At 39.7% G+C, this 18,522-nt stretch overlaps 1 protein-coding gene across 7 annotated transcripts in view; it reads left to right on the plus strand.

Moving 5' to 3' along the window:
- The window catches only part of dock10 (dedicator of cytokinesis 10), a 326,378-nt gene that overhangs the window by 280,007 nt on the left and 27,849 nt on the right, over positions 1 to 18,522 (plus strand). For all 7 annotated transcript variants that reach the window (XM_080185521.1, XM_080185517.1, XM_080185519.1 and 4 more), the window contains 3 exons: positions 1,758 to 1,864; positions 3,440 to 3,562; positions 5,429 to 5,542. In XM_080185521.1, the coding sequence (XP_080041647.1) occupies positions 1,758 to 1,864; positions 3,440 to 3,562; positions 5,429 to 5,542 (344 nt within the window). The remainder of the gene's footprint in view (positions 1 to 1,757; positions 1,865 to 3,439; positions 3,563 to 5,428; positions 5,543 to 18,522) is intronic.

The raw sequence follows: 18,522 nt of genomic DNA on the forward strand, positions 1-18,522 counted from the left end.
TCTGTATTTCCTAATCTAACCTCTGCAGTATGGTTAACAACAATAACTTTGTATTTGTATAACTTCTTCAAAATGGAAAACCCCAAAGTGCTTCACAGGAGCAATATTGTCAATCAGCCACAGAAGGTGAGATTTGGGTAGTTGGTCAAATGCTTGGTCAAAGAGTAGGTTTTAAGGAGCATCTTGAAGTCGAGAAGAGAGGCATTGGGAGAAAATTCTCAGAACTCAGAACCTAAGTAACTGAAGGCATGGCCAGCCACTGTGGAGTAGTTAAAATTGGCTTTGCTCAGGTGGACAGAATTAAATGAGCATAGTGGTGTAGTAGAGGTTAGCATGACTGCCTTTCAGCTCCAGGAACTCAGGCTCAATTCCGGCCTTTGGTGACTGCCTTTATGGAGTTTGCAAGTTCTCCCAATATCCCATGTGGATTTTGTGCCACTGTCCAAAGATGTGCAGGTTAGGTTGATTGAGTATGCTAAATTGCCCCTTGGTTTCCCAAGATATGTAGGTTAGGGGATTAGTGGGGTAAATACATGGACTTATGGGGAGAGAGCATCTTACCCAGATCCTATCAGAATGTCAGTGAAGACCTGATGGGCCAAATGACCTTCTTCTGCATTGTAAGGATTCTATGATGAACTCTGTATTGTTGGGCTGGTGGCTCATCTTGGTCCCAAATACAACACCAAAATTGTCAATAGTCTGCTTCAGTGTCAGTTAGCTGCCAGGTCGGGTTCAGAAGATTCACTGGCAGGGAGACACATAATTCTATGCCCCAATATTGACAATGGAAACATTCTAGGCAGATATTGTAATAGGTGTCACATGAAGTAATAAAGATTAAAAATGCTGGAAACACTTTGCAAATCTGGCAGCATCTGGGAGGGAAGAAATGGAGCTGAGGGCTGGAATTTTCAAATCCCCTCCCTGTAGGGCATGGCAATGCCAGTAAGCCATTGAAATCTCCATTCACAATAGCAGGACATCCTTCCAGATTTGTAAAGGTAACTTGGTTTTCCTCTCCACAGTTGCTCTTAGACTAGCTGAGGATTTTCAGCATCCACTGTCATTTGCTTTTCTATAGGTGTCTTGTGCAGCGTCATCTGCTTTGCTAATGATGAACTTCTACCGTTTGTAATAATTGTCAGCTGCAGAATTCCTTTAGGTGATAGTAATTTTTCATTGTGCAATGATGCATTTTGTCTCACAGTAAAGCACCAAATCTGAGGAGCTGATCTTCCAAAAAAAAAACAGGCCATCGAAGAAATGTGGGGTTTTTTTGAGTATTCAGATGGAGAATAAAGCTTCTATTCCTGGTACAAGTACTGAACATGTTATAGTTGATAATAGCCAGATGCCCTGTTGTCAAATCATATCCCATGTCTGAAGCTGAAACTGTCACATTTTTTGCATGTGCTATTTATCAATTCTACACAAGTTTGTGCCACCTTTGAATTTTTTGGACTATAACTCTCATTCACAGATATTTTAATATTTAATGGGAATAAAGTAATGGTCATTCATTATAAGCGGTTTCTTTTACAAAGTTAGTACAATAATACTAGAGATTAAAAGAATGAGTAGTTGAGTTTTGTTAATTAGTGAAAGATTATATGTTAAATATTACTGATCAAAACAAAGTATAAAGTAAAATATTCCTTTGCAGCATTGTCTTCAGTTGAAATTCTTCTGCTTGTCAACATGTTGATCAAGATGAGATTGTGTGCAATTGAGTTTAACATCATCTTCTCTCTCAGGTTTGTTTGCAATGGGCTGGTCAGCTTTTCACACTATTACTCCCAATGTGAAAGAAGAGGGTGCAATGAAGGAAGACAGTGGAATGCAGGACACTCCATATACTGAGGTTGGGATCATTTGCCACCCGAATGTATAGAATTATTTGAGTTAATAAGTAGTCGCTTAACAAAATGCTTGCCTTGGGTTTCAATGGTTGCCAATTAGAGTTTGTTTCTTTTTGATGTGAAACTAATTCCATAGAAAAGAGGCAAAATGCATGGTTAATGTAGGACACTGTTAAATTGAAAAGTAGAATATGCAAATTGGCAAGGGATAGTTGTAGATCAGAGGACTGAAGTTTTTTAGGATCCAGCAGCAAAAGACTAAAAAGCTCATAAGAGAGAAAATGAATTTTGAGAGAAAACTTGTATGTAGCATAAAAATAAACAGTTTCAATGGATATATAAATAACAAGTGGGAAACTAAGGTAAATGTGTGTCCTCTACTGAACAAAATGGGTGAATGATGACCGCAAACAAAGAAATGGCGGATATGTTGAATAAATTTTTTGCGTCAATCTTCACCATGGCAAACATTGCAAATATCCCTAAGTTATGAAATGGGCTGATTTCAAATAACATGGTAGAATTTACAAAAATCCCAATCACAAAGGATAGAGTATTAGAAAAATTCAAGGGACTAAAGGCAGACAAGTCACCAGGACTTGATGAATTGCATGATAGGATTTTAATGGAAGTGGCCGCAGAGATAGTGGACCAATACGTTGAAATTTTTTTGGAGCTGGCTAAAATCCAGGAGGATACCAGGAGATTTGAATATGGCCAATGTGACCTTTGTTCTTGTTCGGCTACTGTTCAAAAACGGAAAAAGGCAGAAGGCAGAGAATGATGGACTAGTCAGTTTAACATCTATTATTGGTAAGATGCTCGAGTTAATAATCAAAGGGGATCCTGTAGATGTAGTGTATTTGGATTTCCAAAAGGCATTTGACAAGGTGCTGCACAGGAGGCTGGTATATGAAGTAAAAGCCCATGGAATTGGAGGAAGTGTGTTAGCATGGATTGAAAACTGGCGGTCAAAGAGTTGGAATAAAAAGGTTCTTTTTAGAATGGAACATTAATGTCAACATAATATCAATTATACTGCCTCAGCAGCAGTAAAGGACACTGACTACAGACAACGCGGTGCTGACAGATTGCTAAAGATTGCAGAAATACCCTGCAGTGACACATGATTAAAATACATTTCTAAAGGCACAGTATCATCACAAGATCTATAAATCAAGCAAAAGATTGGGTACTCATATTGAAAACTGATAAGTTTATTTTTTGTGGTGGCTAGGCTTTATTAGATACAGACATAGTGAACGATTGGCACTGCAATAATGTAAAAGGACCATTAGAAACCAGAGCTAGTACAGCCCATCGTCTTTAGGCATTAGGCGTACTCTCCAACAGCTTTGATAAATGCTCATTGGTCAATATGACCTTCATAACTCTCACAACATAATTGAAAATAACTATTGCCTGTTTGTCTTTCTGTCCATGAGCTAAGTACCATTCAATCCAATCATTATCTTAATATATTTTTTGCTTAATGTTATGATGATTGGTCCTACTGTGTTATTGTAAATATCAAGGTAATGATTTTTAAGTCTTTATTGTTTCCTGTTTGTGAATAGGATACTCTTGTAGAGCAGCTGGAAGCATGTGTTGATTACCTGTGGAAATCTGAACGACACGAACTTATTGCAAATGTCTACAAGCCTGTTATTTTAGTTTATGAGAAGAAGAGAGATTTCAAGGTATATTGTGGTCTTTGCTAATCTGTTTTTATAACATGTGTTTTCATAAAATGAAACATTTTCATCCATAATTGCATATAGTTTTGTCTCATCAGAGTCACTGAATCATAGAATCCCTCCAGTGCAAAAGGAGGCCATTCGGCCCATCAGGCCTGCATCAACAACAATCCCACTCAGGCTCTATCCCTGTAAACCCATGTATTTACCGTCCTAATCCCCCTGACACAAATACATTTAACATGGCCAATCAATCTAACCTGCACATCTTTAGAATGTGGGAGGAAACTGGAGAAATCCCACTCAGACATGAGGCAAACATGCAAACTCCATACAGGCAGTCACCCAAGGGAATTGAACCTGGGTCTCTGGTGCTGTGTGGCAGCAATGCTAACCATTGTGCCACAGTGAATTATTGTAATCCTATGAAAGGTGAATATTGCTGGAGATGGAGATTTTAAAAATTTCAATATAAGTTTGTAGTATTTGCCTGAGGGAATTCTTTCAAGTTTGAGTTTAGTCTGAAGTATTTCAGTTGAACTGCAAGAGGAAAGTAGATCAAATAAATATCTTATTAAATCTGAATCAACTCCTTCAAGAAGCCAACATAGATCGTTAATATGTCTCTGCCATTTTGTGAAATATATTCTCTCTCTCTCTTCCATACTTTTTTGGTTTCTCTTTTGCAGTTTTTGTCTGTCTCTCCTTAGCTCTCAATAATTGTCGGGCAAAATCTGACCCCTCGCTTGACTATTTTTAAAGAAAATCTAAAAAATTTAGTTTGGTCAGGAACCAAATTTCACATATTTAAGATAACTAAAAGAACCAGGAAAAGATTTTTTAATGAATGAGTTGCTTTGATCTGGAATATACCATATAAAAGAGTGGTGAAAGCAGATTCACTAGCAACACTCAAAAGGAAATTGGATGTATATTTGAGACCAAGCATTCACAGGTTATGGGGAAGTAAGCTAATTTGATCACCTTTGAAGTACTGTGTGTCAAATCTGGGCTACACATTCACCAACTACCTGTGGGCATATTGAACATTTTAAGGAAGACTTGTGTTTTTCTCCAAAATAATACATGTAAAGACATTGATCAAAGGATGGCTAATACTGTAAAGTGACCACGTTATGGAAAATTCCTATGTGGATTATAGTAAGACCCTGTCCTGAGAACATGGAATTTTGTACCCAGAGAAGTGTTAAGGCCCACTTCAAACAGAGACACTTGAAATAAGGAGATGGAAAATGCATTTTTCCTCAAGTTTTAGCAAGTAATAAACTCACTCTTTCTTTGACTCAAGAAAGCCTGGTTAATTTGGCTCCTTGTAAAAATAAATACATTTGAATTGGGAAAACATACCCACAGGGAAAGAATTTTGAACAAACCTATGTTCCGACCAATCAAGGGAGTTGATTAAAAAGGGGAGTCAGTTCATTCATCCTCATCCAGCTGTAACAGCTGACAGAGGCATGAAGGACAGAATGGCCATCTCCTATGCTGTATGATTCCTTGAAGTTTGTGTTGTATCCATATATATGGGTGGAATGAAAAAGAAGTTTGTATTATTAACACCCGTAAGCTGAGACAATGGAACAGGAAAATATCATTTTTTAATATGTATATATTATTACATATGCTATCATTTGATTAGTATTGACAGAAATCTTATTCGGAGTAAACAGTAGTTGAAGCAGCTGAAGAGTTTCACCGCTTTCTACTATATCTTTTGTGTTGTTACATGTTAACCGTTCTGAGCATTATCAGTGTGATCAAATCAATAATAAGAGCATTGTTATTTTACATCAATAACAAACTTTTCTCCCAGCTAAAATATTTCTGTAACCATTTAATTCATTACAGAAATTGTCAGACCTCTACTACAACATTCATCGATCCTATCACAAGATCACCGAGGTTGTTCATTCTGAAAAACGTTTGTTTGGAAGATATTACCGAGTTGCTTTTTATGGACAGGTAAATGCAAAGTTATAATGTGACAAGTATAACAGTTTGCTCTGGATATTACTCTAATTAATTTGTGTGCTTTGAGTTGCCGTGAGAATTATGAAATTACTCTGTATCAAGCCCAGTCTGAAACGCAATTTTGAATAGCTTTTTTAAATGCAACAAATGCTTCTAGTCTTATTTTACATTCGTAGCAGCATTTTATGATTATCTGTGCCATATTTACATGAGTCCCCTTTATAAATATTCTGAGCGTATTTAATGCATACCTTGACAGTTGATTTTCAAATACATTTTGAAACACAGGTTTTTTTAAAAAAGCCCAGATTTCTTGATTCCAATTGCAGACTGAGATTTTCACTAATATAGAAGGTCACAATGGTGTTGGAAGTTCCCAGGGGCCCCTAACTTCAATGGTAATTAGGGATGGACAACAAATTTTGTTCCTTCCAGCATAGTCCTCGTTCCATGAAAGGACAAATTTACGGTGAAGAACTTCCGATACTTCAGAAATGGTAACATGGGAGCTGTCGCTGATGAGACCCCACCCCTGTGCTGTAAACACACTAATTTAGGTTGTGTTTGCTTAATATTTACACTGATTTACTCAGCTGTTCCCAAGAGACTTGAACTTGCTTGGAAGCAGAGCTCAGCTGTAAGTCCAGCAGGTGGAGTGTCAAAACGCTCCAGCACAACTACAAACCGGACTCTGCTCACCATCCCCTCCCCGACACATCCCCACCCTCAACACAGTTAATGACCCTTCCCCTCCCAATACACTTCACCTACACACTGTAGATAGCCTACTCCCTCTCTCCAAACAGTCTACTTGTATCTTCGACTTGGCTTATAGCACCTCGTGGATATGCTCACCCCCCCCCCACCCCCCGATACGGCTCGGCACAACCCCCTCCCCATCCTGATGCCGTTCGCCCCCTCCACCCCCCATCCTGACGTTGCTCGCCACCCCCCGGCCCCCGCGATACTTCCACCCCTCTGATACAACCGAAGTTAAGTGAACAAGTTTCTTCCCCATGGTCTGAAGCTGAACTAAAAACCTGTGTTAGTGAAAAAGACGTTGCTAACGAAGAACATTATCATTGAAATGGAAGCATTCATTTGAATAATTAATAATCCTCCAAATTGAAGTGGAATATTTACAAAATGATGAATTGGAAAGAGGTATTTATTTCCTGAGCTATTACCAATGATTAAGCTCAGCCACCCTGATCTCTCAGGTGTGTTAACACCATCAAATATAAAGACAAGAACATATGAAAATGATGGGCAGGACAAGAGCTGCTGGTCTACCAAGCCCTTCAAATATTTCATTAAATTAACTTTTCCTTTTTGAGGTGCACCCAATTAAAGTTACACCTATACATTGTTAGTTTTCAAGTAAAAGATATAAATTTTCAGATTAGCTTATGTTCTTTTTCAATTAAAAAAAAACATAAGTTGAGCATGTTTCTGCATTCAAGTTCTAAATTACATCTTCCCATATTTCTCTTGAGGAAAATAATATTGTCTGTGTCAGCTTTTCATTGTTGTACAGTTATATCCTTGGATAACCAAGCTGCACTTGAGTGTAAAACAGCCTTAACTACAGGCAAAGCTGTTGATGGCATGCTGATCAAATGAGAGATTTTTAGTTACAGGTTGTATACTTGAAGTATCCATTCACACTAAAAACATAAACTGTGACCACAACATAAGCTACAGTCATTGTAATATAACTGTCTTTCCTTACAGTTGTTTTTCCATATTTACTTTTCCAAAATCTATATGTGCTTCCCCATATCCTATGGGATTTGCAAAATATTTATTTTGCTTTTTCCTGAGATTGCTGTAAAAATAATCAGCTCCTAATCAAAGCTGAGATAATGGAGGGAAATTTATTTGTAGCATTAGTCGCAGCTGGGGAAATGAAACTATTCAGAATGCGTAACTATCCAGAGTGTAAATCATCAGTTAAAATAATCAGGCCTTCACTATCACTCTGAGTACAAAGGAACATATATAGGTTAAATGAGTGGGCAAAAATCTGGCAAATGGGGAAATGTCAATTTTGGCAGGAAGGATAAAAAGGAAGCTTATTATCTAAATGGTAAGAGATTGCAGAGGTCCAGAGGGATCTGGGTGTCTTTGTGCATGAATCACGAAAGGCTAGTATGCAGCAATTAGAGAAGCTAATAGAATGTTACCATTTATTGTAAGGGAAATTGATTTCAAAAGTTGGAAAGGTTATGCTTCAGTTGTACAGGACATTGGTGAGACCACATCTGGAATACTGTGTACGGTATTGCTCTCCTTATTTAAGAATCTATATAAATGTATTTGAAGCAGGTCAGAGAAGGTTTACTAGACTAGACTGGGAATGGGTGGTTTGTCTTGTGAGAAAAGAAGGGACTGAGGTGTGGTCTCACCAATGCCATGTACAAGTCCATTAGAATTTAGAAGAGTAAGAGGTAACTGGATCAACTCCTTAAGATCCCAAGGGGTAGGGTGGAGAGGATATTTCACTTTTCAGTGAATGTAGAACTAGCCGTCACTGTTTAAAAACAAGGGGTCACTCATTTAAGACAGAAAATGAGGAAAAATGTTTTCTCTGCGGGCCATGAGTCTCTGGAGCTCTCTTCCTTAAAAGACAGTGGAAGCAGAGTCTTTGAATAATTTGAAAGCAGAGGTGAAAGGGTATGGGGGGTAGGTAGGAATGTGGAGTTGAAGTTACTAATTTGTATGTTGGTTTCTTCATATATTCTTGGTACAGTTCAGACACTGATATGGTTGGAGATTATGATCTTCAAGTTGAAAATTGTGACCTCCTGCATGCAATTCCTTCTAAAAGTAGTTGTGTTTGTACCCAGTGTACAGGGAAAATAGTGTTAACTCACTGTGAGTTATTTGGAGGACCAAGGATATAAGAAAATTTGATAACAGGCAGTTCAAGTTCAAGCCCCACTAGACGCAGCTCTTTAATGTAATTGGGTGTTACAGTGTATATCATTGAATATTCATAACATTCTGCAATAAGTACCTGTAGTTAACTCATTGCATTTTTCTCCAGTGCAGTTGCCAAGTTTCTCATGGCCTTTCTATCGAATTCAGTCATGTTTAGTTTTATGGACTATGTAATGTATGACCTTTGCAAGTGTTGTAGAAATACTTCTAATGCTTGTTCTCTCTAAATTGGGTGCAATATTGCTTAATTGTTTGGTTGACCTTGGCTGTAGTATACATAGTTTTTTTTAATGCAGAATTTTTCCTTCTTTCCACTTCGTCAAGGCTGTGGTAAGTTTTTCCTCTCTGCTCTTTTTTTGAAGGGCCTTTCGTTTCTGTATGGTGATCCTCTAGCTTTCCCTTAACAATACAAATAAATAAACTAACATTGTTTTGTAATTAATTATGTTGCTGAAAATTATGATCAGCAACCTGAGATATAGAAATGTGTATCTCATTGTATTGTCATGTTTCTTGTCCTAAATGTTAATGGGAAGTGCAAGGTGGTTTCAATAATTGCTGTACATTTTTATCACTGTTTAGAAAGATCATAACAGATCTATGTTGGGATTGATCTAGGCCATCTGCAGCTTGGGTGATACTTTTGAATGTCTACACTTTGTACTGCAGTCCCCACTAGGATCAGGATTATTGATACATTGATATCTCCTGAAATGTTTGCAGTGCATTGCCCAGATATTAAGTTTCAAGCCCAACAAAAAAAAATTCAGTCATTGTCTATTCTTGCACCAGAGGTGTGAAATTTTGCACCAGACTAGGATATTATAACTGTATGATTTGTGACCTTTTTGTAGTTATTTTGTATCTAATCTTTGGCAAATGAAGACTAATTCTAGGTTAATGTTTCGTCATTACTTGATAATTCAAGTAATTGCAGCAATGACAAAATCTGGTCCATTTGTAAAAATTGTTGACAGTAGATTAAATTTGGCCTCTTTAGCAACAGAATTGATTCACCTGAATACATTCAGGAGCAAGGAAAGAAAGAGAGACTTGTACTTATATAGTGCCATACATGACCTCAGGATGTTCCAAATGCTTTATAGTAAATGAAGTATTTTGAAGGTTAGCCACTGTTGTAACATAGGAAACATGGCACCCAATTTTCACACAGAAAGATCCCACAAACAAGGTGGTAAATAACCAGACTGACTTTTTTTACATGTTGTTTCAAGGATATAAGAACATAAGAACATAAGAAATAGGAGCAGGAGTAGGCCATCTGGCCCTTCGAGCCTGCCCCGCCATTCAATAAGATCATGGCTGATCTGTCGTGGCTCAGTTCCACTTTATATTTCAGTCAAAACATTGGGAAAACTTCCCTGCTTTTCTGGACAGATTTCTTTGACATTTCTGATGTTCCTGTGGACTAATTGTTTAGAGAATTTTGTTATCTGCACATCTCCTTCAATCCTATCTTAATGGTGTTAGAAACTCTTCCATGTTGCATTTACATTGCAGGGGCCACTGGTTCCTCTGTGTCATGGAGACCAACTTTGTGTTGTTTCTTTCTTGAATAGCGAGAGGGAAAGATTCTATGAAAGAATCACACGGCAGTTCATGTGTGGATGCTGTGAACTGCCTTCATGTTCTAGCAAGCCATAAATCTCTCTTCCTTCCCATATAGTTTCAACAATGTTTATTTTATGTCCATGTTTACCAATTTTTTACACCACTCCACAGTCTAATCCTATTCTCGTTCAGCATTTCTGCACATTAGAAATCTTGGGCCCAATTCTCCCAAAAAGAGTTCTAAGTGCTGAATTGGTGATAAAAATGATATAAATCACGATTGTTTTTTCAGTAGGAGTCAGACTCAAATCTCCCCCACACTATTCGCTGTAGAGGTCACAATCATGGATATCATTAAAAGCTCGGGACCTATTCACACCAGAGTCTGACATTTTCTACATTGGCTACATTAGGGGTACCATTCACATACACACGGGGCAGGGTAGGTATAGGAAAATGCTTTGTTGAAATGGCGGTGCAGGCTCGTTGGGCCGAAGGGCCTGTTTCCTGTGCTGGGTTGTTCTTTGTTCTTTGTTATTTTCAGGCTTCTGCATATGTGCAGTGGCTCCAAGCTGTCAGATTGTAGTTTGTTGGCCAGCCCAGGATCCTCACAGTGCTATTCCCCATCCCCATCCCCCTCCCAGGCCCGATCGCAGCCTGCACAGCATTCCCGGGCCAGCCCAAACACCCCCTTCACCCCGTCCCCGTCCCATCCCAGCGTGTCGTGATCTCTCAGCCCCCCCACTTCCCTGCCCCAAGGGAGGCAGAACCCCCACCCAGCAGACCACTCCCCCTCCCTGTCCGCCCTGATCACTGGCCTCCCTTCAGCTCTGACCAATTCTATCCACAGAGAAGCAGCAGGGTATTCCCAATCCATGATTGCCTCTTGGCACTGCCTGATGCCTTGTGGGCAGTGCCAATGTGCCCTCCTGGGCGTGGGCACTTTGCCCCTTGGGCAGTGTGAGGGGCACAGGCTGGCATTGCCAGGATGCTGATGCTCAGGGGGTAACACCCCCCCCCCCCCGCAGCCCATGTCCCTGGGGCTACCAATTGCCCCCACCTCCCTTCATTCTGGCAGAGTATCTCACTAGCTCTCAGCAAGTAGAAAGCTACTAAACCCCAACAGAGTGAAATACTCCTGGCAGGATGGGAAATGCTATGGGGTCTGGAGAATTCCATGACGGGCCCGATAATCATAAAATACATTAAAAACAGATTTAAATCGCTTACCTATCTTCCCTTCGGTTTCCAACGTGCCTGCTCTCCAGCTGTGGGAAACATGCATGCATCGGGAATGCATGCGCGAATCCTGCAAAATGGTCGACATGTGTGTCTCCCATCTTGATGTGCCAAAAAAGTGTGCATTGGAGAATTGGGGCCCTTATGTTTGTGCATACTTTCAATTTACAAAAGCTTACTGACACTTTAGTAAAACTTTTGTGTCATCTTTCCCCATAATAACTCCCTGTATTTATGCCTAATGTAAACTTGTCATACTGGAATCATACCCTCCCACAAATGGCACTGTAGCTGTAGGACTGTTCTGCCCTTCCCAACCCCTTAGCCTATATTTCAGAGAAACACTAACCTCACTTCTCTGCTCCCCAAGTTTCTATATTTTTTGCTATTTAATTACAAGTAATACAAAATCATAACATGTAACAATAAGGGCAGAAGATCTGACTTTAAAATAGTGACTGAACTACACATGTGACCAATTCCACTGATCTTTCAGCCTTCCCGCCCATTTCCAACTTGGTGTTGCGTCTGTAAAAGCAAACCATGAAATACTGACTAATACGCTTTGGCATATGTCTTTTCAATAAACTCATCAAATGGCCTCTTTAAAAGGAGAACAATCATGGTTTCTGGCAAATGGTTTCACATTCTATATGAATCTTTGTGTAAAGATGTTTTTTCCTGAAATCGCTTCTTTGAATTCTTTTCCTTGTTTTAAGAATGTGTCATCTGATGCTGCCCTCTGGAGTAGAGGAAATATTCTATGCTGCTTGGGTACCATAATCCTTCTCAATTTCGAAAATCTGCCTTCTCATGACTCTTCATAACTGTAATGACTCAAATTCATTTCCCAAATTTTCTAAAGTACTGAAGTTCCTTTACCTATCCATTTGCAGGCAATTGCTGCAATGTTTTCTTGAACAATGACATTTGATGTCTAAATAATTGGATGAAACCAATAGTCCTGCATGTAGATTATCTCTAAATGACAAATGACAGAAGAGTCAGAGAGCAATCTGGCCCAGATGATTATCATGTTAATCCAGTAAATCTTTTCATTCTATGACTAAATCCAGATAATTCAGGAAGAATAGCTTTATGCAGAAATATTTTTAACTTTGCTGTTGTACATGGGAAAAATTGCTCTTTCTATAATTCCTGCAGCAATTCTGTGCAGATTTTGATTATATCAATCCTGTTAAAGGAAATGTACACAAGTTTAATGGAATGCTAGGAAAGAAACTGATAATGGAGCTTGAAATATATGCAATAATCAGTATCCAAAAGAAAATTGCTACTTGTTGTTTTCAGGTTAAACAGGAAATGAGTTTTGGAAAATATTTGGCTATTGTGGACAATGTAATGGTGCTAAGTATAGGAATGATAACTGCATTTACAAAATCATGAAATTATATAGCATTAAAATACCAAGACTTGGCTTATTAAACCACAGTTCATTCGTGTAGAATCTTACTTTTCAACCATACTTTCAGTTACCTCACAATACACTGTATATTGGACAGTTCATTATGTTAAAAGTGCAATTTTTTTATTGAACCCAGAAAGTTCAATAAAGAAGATGTCACAGAACGTTAGAAAAAAAAGTAATCAGCCGAAGACATAAGAAATTCTGTTGATTTGTAAATCCTAATGTAATATAACTTAGGTGGCACCACATTGTTCAACCCTCATTCCTTCTAATGTGGCCAAGTAACATGAGGGTTTTAAATAGCACATTCCAGTCTAATCAACCAGTTTAGACTTCCCCCATCTGGCCTGCATGAAGTGCTTTAACAATGCCTCTGATGTATGATGTATGCAATCTGCTGACACAAAAGCTGTCTTCATTTCAAAATATTTAGCTCACTTAAAATATTATGTAGCAAAATGAGATTATGCATTTAGGAAGAAGCTAGAAGAAAAAAGATCAAAGGATATGTCAATAGGGTGAAGGATCTACATTGGGATAGACATGTTGGGCCAAATGGTCTGTTTCTGTCCTGAAGAACTCTATGAAATTGCCGATTCAGCTGCCTATTCATGATTTTGTTACCCCTGGCCTCAACTATTCCAACACATTTCTTGCTAGTCTCCCATATTTTACCTGCACACCCCCCCCCCCCACAACCATAAAATTAAAGCCATCAAACACTCTTCTGCCCACGTATTAACTCACTTGCACACTTGCACACTTGCATTGTCTAAGAGGCACCTTGGCACTGCCCAATGCCCAGTGGGCAGTGCCAAGAGGGTGGGGCCAGGGGCAGGGCCTATTGGGGGATGATCAGTGGGGGTGGACGGGGTCCCACTGCTACTCTGCACTTGGGAGCAGAGACAGAGGGAGGGAAAATGGCAATCGGGCTGGCCTTTGGGATGGTGGTCAGGGCTACGGGGGTTGGGGCTGGTCAATTAGTAGCGGGTGGAGGGACTTCAGGGAGATTGGGACTGGCTGGATGTGGGGTGAGGCAGGAGGATCGTTGGGGTTTGCAGAGGAGGTCTGGGAGGCTAACGATCGTGGGGTTGGGAGGTCAGAAGGCCAGAAATAGGGGTTTGCGTGGCTAGCCAGACAACTGTGCATGCACCAATCTCTGCCCTGACAGATCGGCACATGTGCAGTGACCCGCTCAGTGCTATATCCTCAGTGCAGGTGGCACCCCCTACTTTCCAGAGTGAATCACACTAGGCACTCTGTGATGCACAGAGTGTCAGAGATTCATTCTGGAAATCACGTGAAAAAAAACAGCAGGATTTACTCCCATTTTCTCACACACTGGGGACTTAGAATTTTTTTGGGAGATTCCCAGCCACTTGAATGAAATAATTCACTTGGAATGAAATAATTTGCCAGTATTATTTTAAATCCGACTAATAGAATAAAATTAGACTTTTGATTCTATATTTCACCTGATCTTTGGCATCCGGTTCAGCCTTTATGACACTAAAAAGCAAATAACTATTTTGTGTCAATACTCTTGAGTATTATGTTTTAGCTTAGTGAATAGCAAATTGTCTTTTTTTAAATTTTAAAATGGTTTGCTCTTGTAACTTCTAAAATAATCCACACGGTGACAGTATTTATTAACAAATGAATACAGAACTGCTATAGCATGCTATTGGAAAACTGGTATGTTAACATGAAACCCTTGGCTATAAGTCATGCACAACTAAAATAGCTGCATCTGATTAGAAATGTCAATCTTATTTTGTAATATCGTGGTATATTCATTTTCAAATGAATTACTCAAATTTCATGAATTTTATGTGACTAAACTACATTATTAAAGCTACTTTAAAGACAAATACACGTTTTATATTAAACTAATCTTTCTCTACACCCAATGACTGTAACATTACATTCTGCACCCTCTCTTTTCTCTCTCTATGTATGGTATGCTTTGTCCATACCTCATGCAAGAAACAATACTTTTCACTGTAAGCTTATACATGTGACAGTAATAAATCAAACATCAAATTCTCAATGCAGAATTGAAATAAAAATGAAAAGCAAAATTCAATCTTGAGTTGGATAGTATTTCAACTGTCTAAATTAAAATTACTGTAATCTATTTCATTAACCTACAGATCCCTGAAAACTTTTATCAATTCATAAATTTGTTATCCTGTTTGGACATGTACTGACAGTATTTTCCCAGACAAAGATCGAAATTTCGCAAATAACTTGAGGGCTACTTTATTATGTAACCAGTTTGTTAGCAACATAATACATGGCTGAAGCAACCACAGCTTGTGGGAAAACTCAGCCATTGCTATCGCTGCTACATATAAACAAAGTGACCACACATCAGTCTTCAGCAGGGATACAATTGTGCTTGGTTGTGATGTCTCCACGACCGACTAACCTGTTAAAATACAATGTAGAGACTTGTAAAGTGACAGCTTGCATGAAATCTCAGGAGACTTTCGTCACCCATGCAACTGTGCTGAGGATGAGTTAATATTCAGGAAGAACTGGGGAAAGAGGAAAATATTGTAGAGGAGCAAAATAAAACTTCAAAATGTTGTATTATGTGTAACAATTTTACTGAATTCCCTTCCATATTAATTTAATATTTTAAGTGTCATTTGATGTCACCTTTGGAAGTGGAAAGAAATTACAATATTCTATAAACAATGTTTGAGGCACAGTGCCAGGGACCTGGGTTCAATTCCAGCTGTGGGTGACTGTCTGTGTGGGGTTTGCACTTTCTCCTCGGCTTCTGAGTGGGTTTCCTCCAGGTGCGTCAGGTTCCTCCAACACTCCAAAGATGTGTAGGTTAGATGGATTGGCAATGCTAAATTGCCCTTTAGTGTCCCAAGATGTGTAAATCGGGAGGATCAATGGGATAAATACATGGCGTTATTGGGATGGGGCCTGGTGGGCTTGTTGTCACTGCAGACTCGATGGGCCGAGTGGCCTGCTTCTGCACTGTAGGGATTCTATGAATTCATAAATTCTATGAATCCATGTGGGGGTTATGTTTATTGATCATGATAAAATTGCCCCTTGGCGTCAGGGGGATGAGTAGAGTAAACATGTGGGGTTATGGGCATTGGGCCTGAATGGGATTATGTTGGTACAGGTTCGATGGGCAAAATGGCCTCCTTCTGCACAGTAGGAATTGTATGATTCTAAAATTTAGCATGAGTCAAGCTGTTAAACCTATAGCTTCAATGCAAAGCAATAGGATTTTCTAACAATATGTTAATTCGATATAAATGGTGTAATGCAGGTTAAAGTCCTGTGTCTGAATAGAACCTTTTACTGCTTGTATGCAGGAGGAAGTACAAACACAAATGGGCAGTGTAGCTGCTTCCAGTATTCTTCACAATAATGAATAAGTGACTAATTGATTTTTTTAAATGGTCAAACGTCTCTAGTGAGTCACTAATCAAACTTCAGAGAAAACTAAAATTGGAGAATACACAAAGGACCTCTTGATGAGGGTAGACCTCAATTAATAACCCAGGAGCGTCACTTTTCTTGTTTTGTTGGACCTGCCCTTTGAATAAATATCATGATGAAAGGATTTTTGACATGTTACGTTCAACAAGCTCAACTTGCATTTATATTGATGTCCTTAATGTAGAAAAATGTGCAAAAAGGTTTCACAAAAGTGAAATGAAAGAAAGATTGAGTGTCATGAAAGAAGAGATTATTACTGGTGACCCAAAAGTTGATCAAAGGAGTAGATTTCAAGTAGGGTTTGAAATAGAGATTTAGGGAGTGAATTCCAAAGTACAAATGATGGTAGTTGAAGACATAGACATGAATGGCGAAGCCTAGGATGTTGGGGATGAGCATGTGAAGAATGGAGAATTGGAGCGGGGTAGTGGGCTGTTGTTGCACTGAGATACAGAAGAGGTGTGAACAAGGGCGTGGGTCTTATAAATTTGAGGTGTTGGAGAACTGGCAGTCAGTAAGTTCAGAGGGCGAAGAGTAAATGTTGCTTAGCTTAGCTTGGGGATAAACTGAAGAACTATAAAAATTGAGTAAATTTATTTTGGGTAAAGTTGATGCAGCATATTGTCAGATCTTGACGGAATAATAGCCATAATCTACAATTCTATCATGCTTTAAAGTGGACAAACAATCCTGACCAATTCAGAGTTACTTTAAAGTTCAGCTGTTCTGTTATCATTATCTAAAGTGTTATGTCCAGGAATGAATGTCCTTTTCATAGCTGGTATTGTGGTTGTTGGTGCATCTTTTGTTGTGTCAACCATTGCCTGTGGTTGCTTGCTGGAAGCAACATTGCTTCCATAGTGAGATAACTCATTTATGTAAGAAAAATTGTAAAAATCTAATGTCTTGAGTGTTCACTTATTAACTAAATGTTTCTGCCAAATGGAAAAGCTACATAATACCCCTCCATGACTGTAGAATGTATCTTTGTTTCTAAAATGAAACTGAAGCAGTGTTTTTCCTTCTGTTATGCCTTTCAAGGAAAATTAATTGCATTTATACATTGAAGATGGGAAATCATGGTGGCACAGTGGTTTGCACTGCTGCCTCACAGCGCCAGGAACCTGGGTTTGATTCCCAGCTTGGGTCATTGTCTGTGTGCTGTTTGCACGTTCTCCCCATGTCTGCATGGGTTTCCTCCCACAGTCCAAAAGACTTGCTGGTTAGGTACACTGGTCATGCTAAATCCTCCCTTTATGTACCTGGAGTGTGGCGACTAGGGGATTTTCACAGTGGTTCCATTGCATGTTAATGTAAGCCTATTTAACAAAGAACAAAGAACAACCCAGCACGGGAAACAGGCCCTTCGGCCCAACGAGCCCACGCCGCCGCATCACCCTACACCTATTCTACCCTGCATGTCTACGAATGGAACCCCTAACTTAGCCAGATTCAGGGGAGAGTAGTGTCAATTTGGTAAAACCAATCAGCCTAAGAGCACATCTTTGGGGGGTGGGAGGAAACCGGAGCGCCCGGAGGAAACCCACGCAACCACAGGGAGAATGCGCAAACTCCCACAGACACAGGCCCAAATCCATGTATCTGCACAGCTAGCAGTGCTGGTCACCGAGCTGTTGCGGCGCCCGTCTACCGGTCCAGGATCAAGCACACACACCGACACGAAGTACTAGGCCACTCCCGGAACTTCCAAGAGCAGCCCACGCACGACCCACCGTGTGCATGCCCCTCGTTTGACACGAGGTGGACCTCCACCTGCAGAATAAAAAGACAAAAACGTTAATCTTACAAGCCTGCTTTTCGGTGTCTCCCGAGGTTATAACCTTATTTAATAGCCCCTACCATAACCCTCCATCCTCGTTTCACTCATGTGTCTATCTAACTGAACCTTAAACGAGTCCAACGTTCCTGCCTCCACCACCCTACTCGGTAGCGCGTTCCATACCCCCACAACTCTCTGCGTAAAGAACCTTCCTCTCACTTCCAAATTATACCTCTCCCCCCTCACCCTTAAATCATGACCTCTCGTGTTTGTACCCAGCCTAGGGAGCAGCCTCTCACTATTAACTCTATCTATCCCCTTCAGTATCTTATATACCTCTATCATGTCCCCCCTCAATCTCCGTCTTTCCAAGGAGAATTGTCCCAGTTTCTCCAACCTTTCCTCATAACCCAGCCCCTCCATGCCAGGCAACATCCTGGTAAACCTCCTCTGCACCCTTTCCAGAGACTCCACGTCCTTCCGGTAGTAAGGTGACCAGAACTGGACGCAGTACTTCAAATGCGGTCTAACCAA

This window comes from Carcharhinus amblyrhynchos, chromosome 3 (genome assembly GCF_965287045.1).
Source record: "Carcharhinus amblyrhynchos chromosome 3, sCarAmb.v2.hapA, whole genome shotgun sequence".
In the NCBI taxonomy this organism is placed as follows: Eukaryota; Metazoa; Chordata; class Chondrichthyes; order Carcharhiniformes; family Carcharhinidae; genus Carcharhinus; species Carcharhinus amblyrhynchos.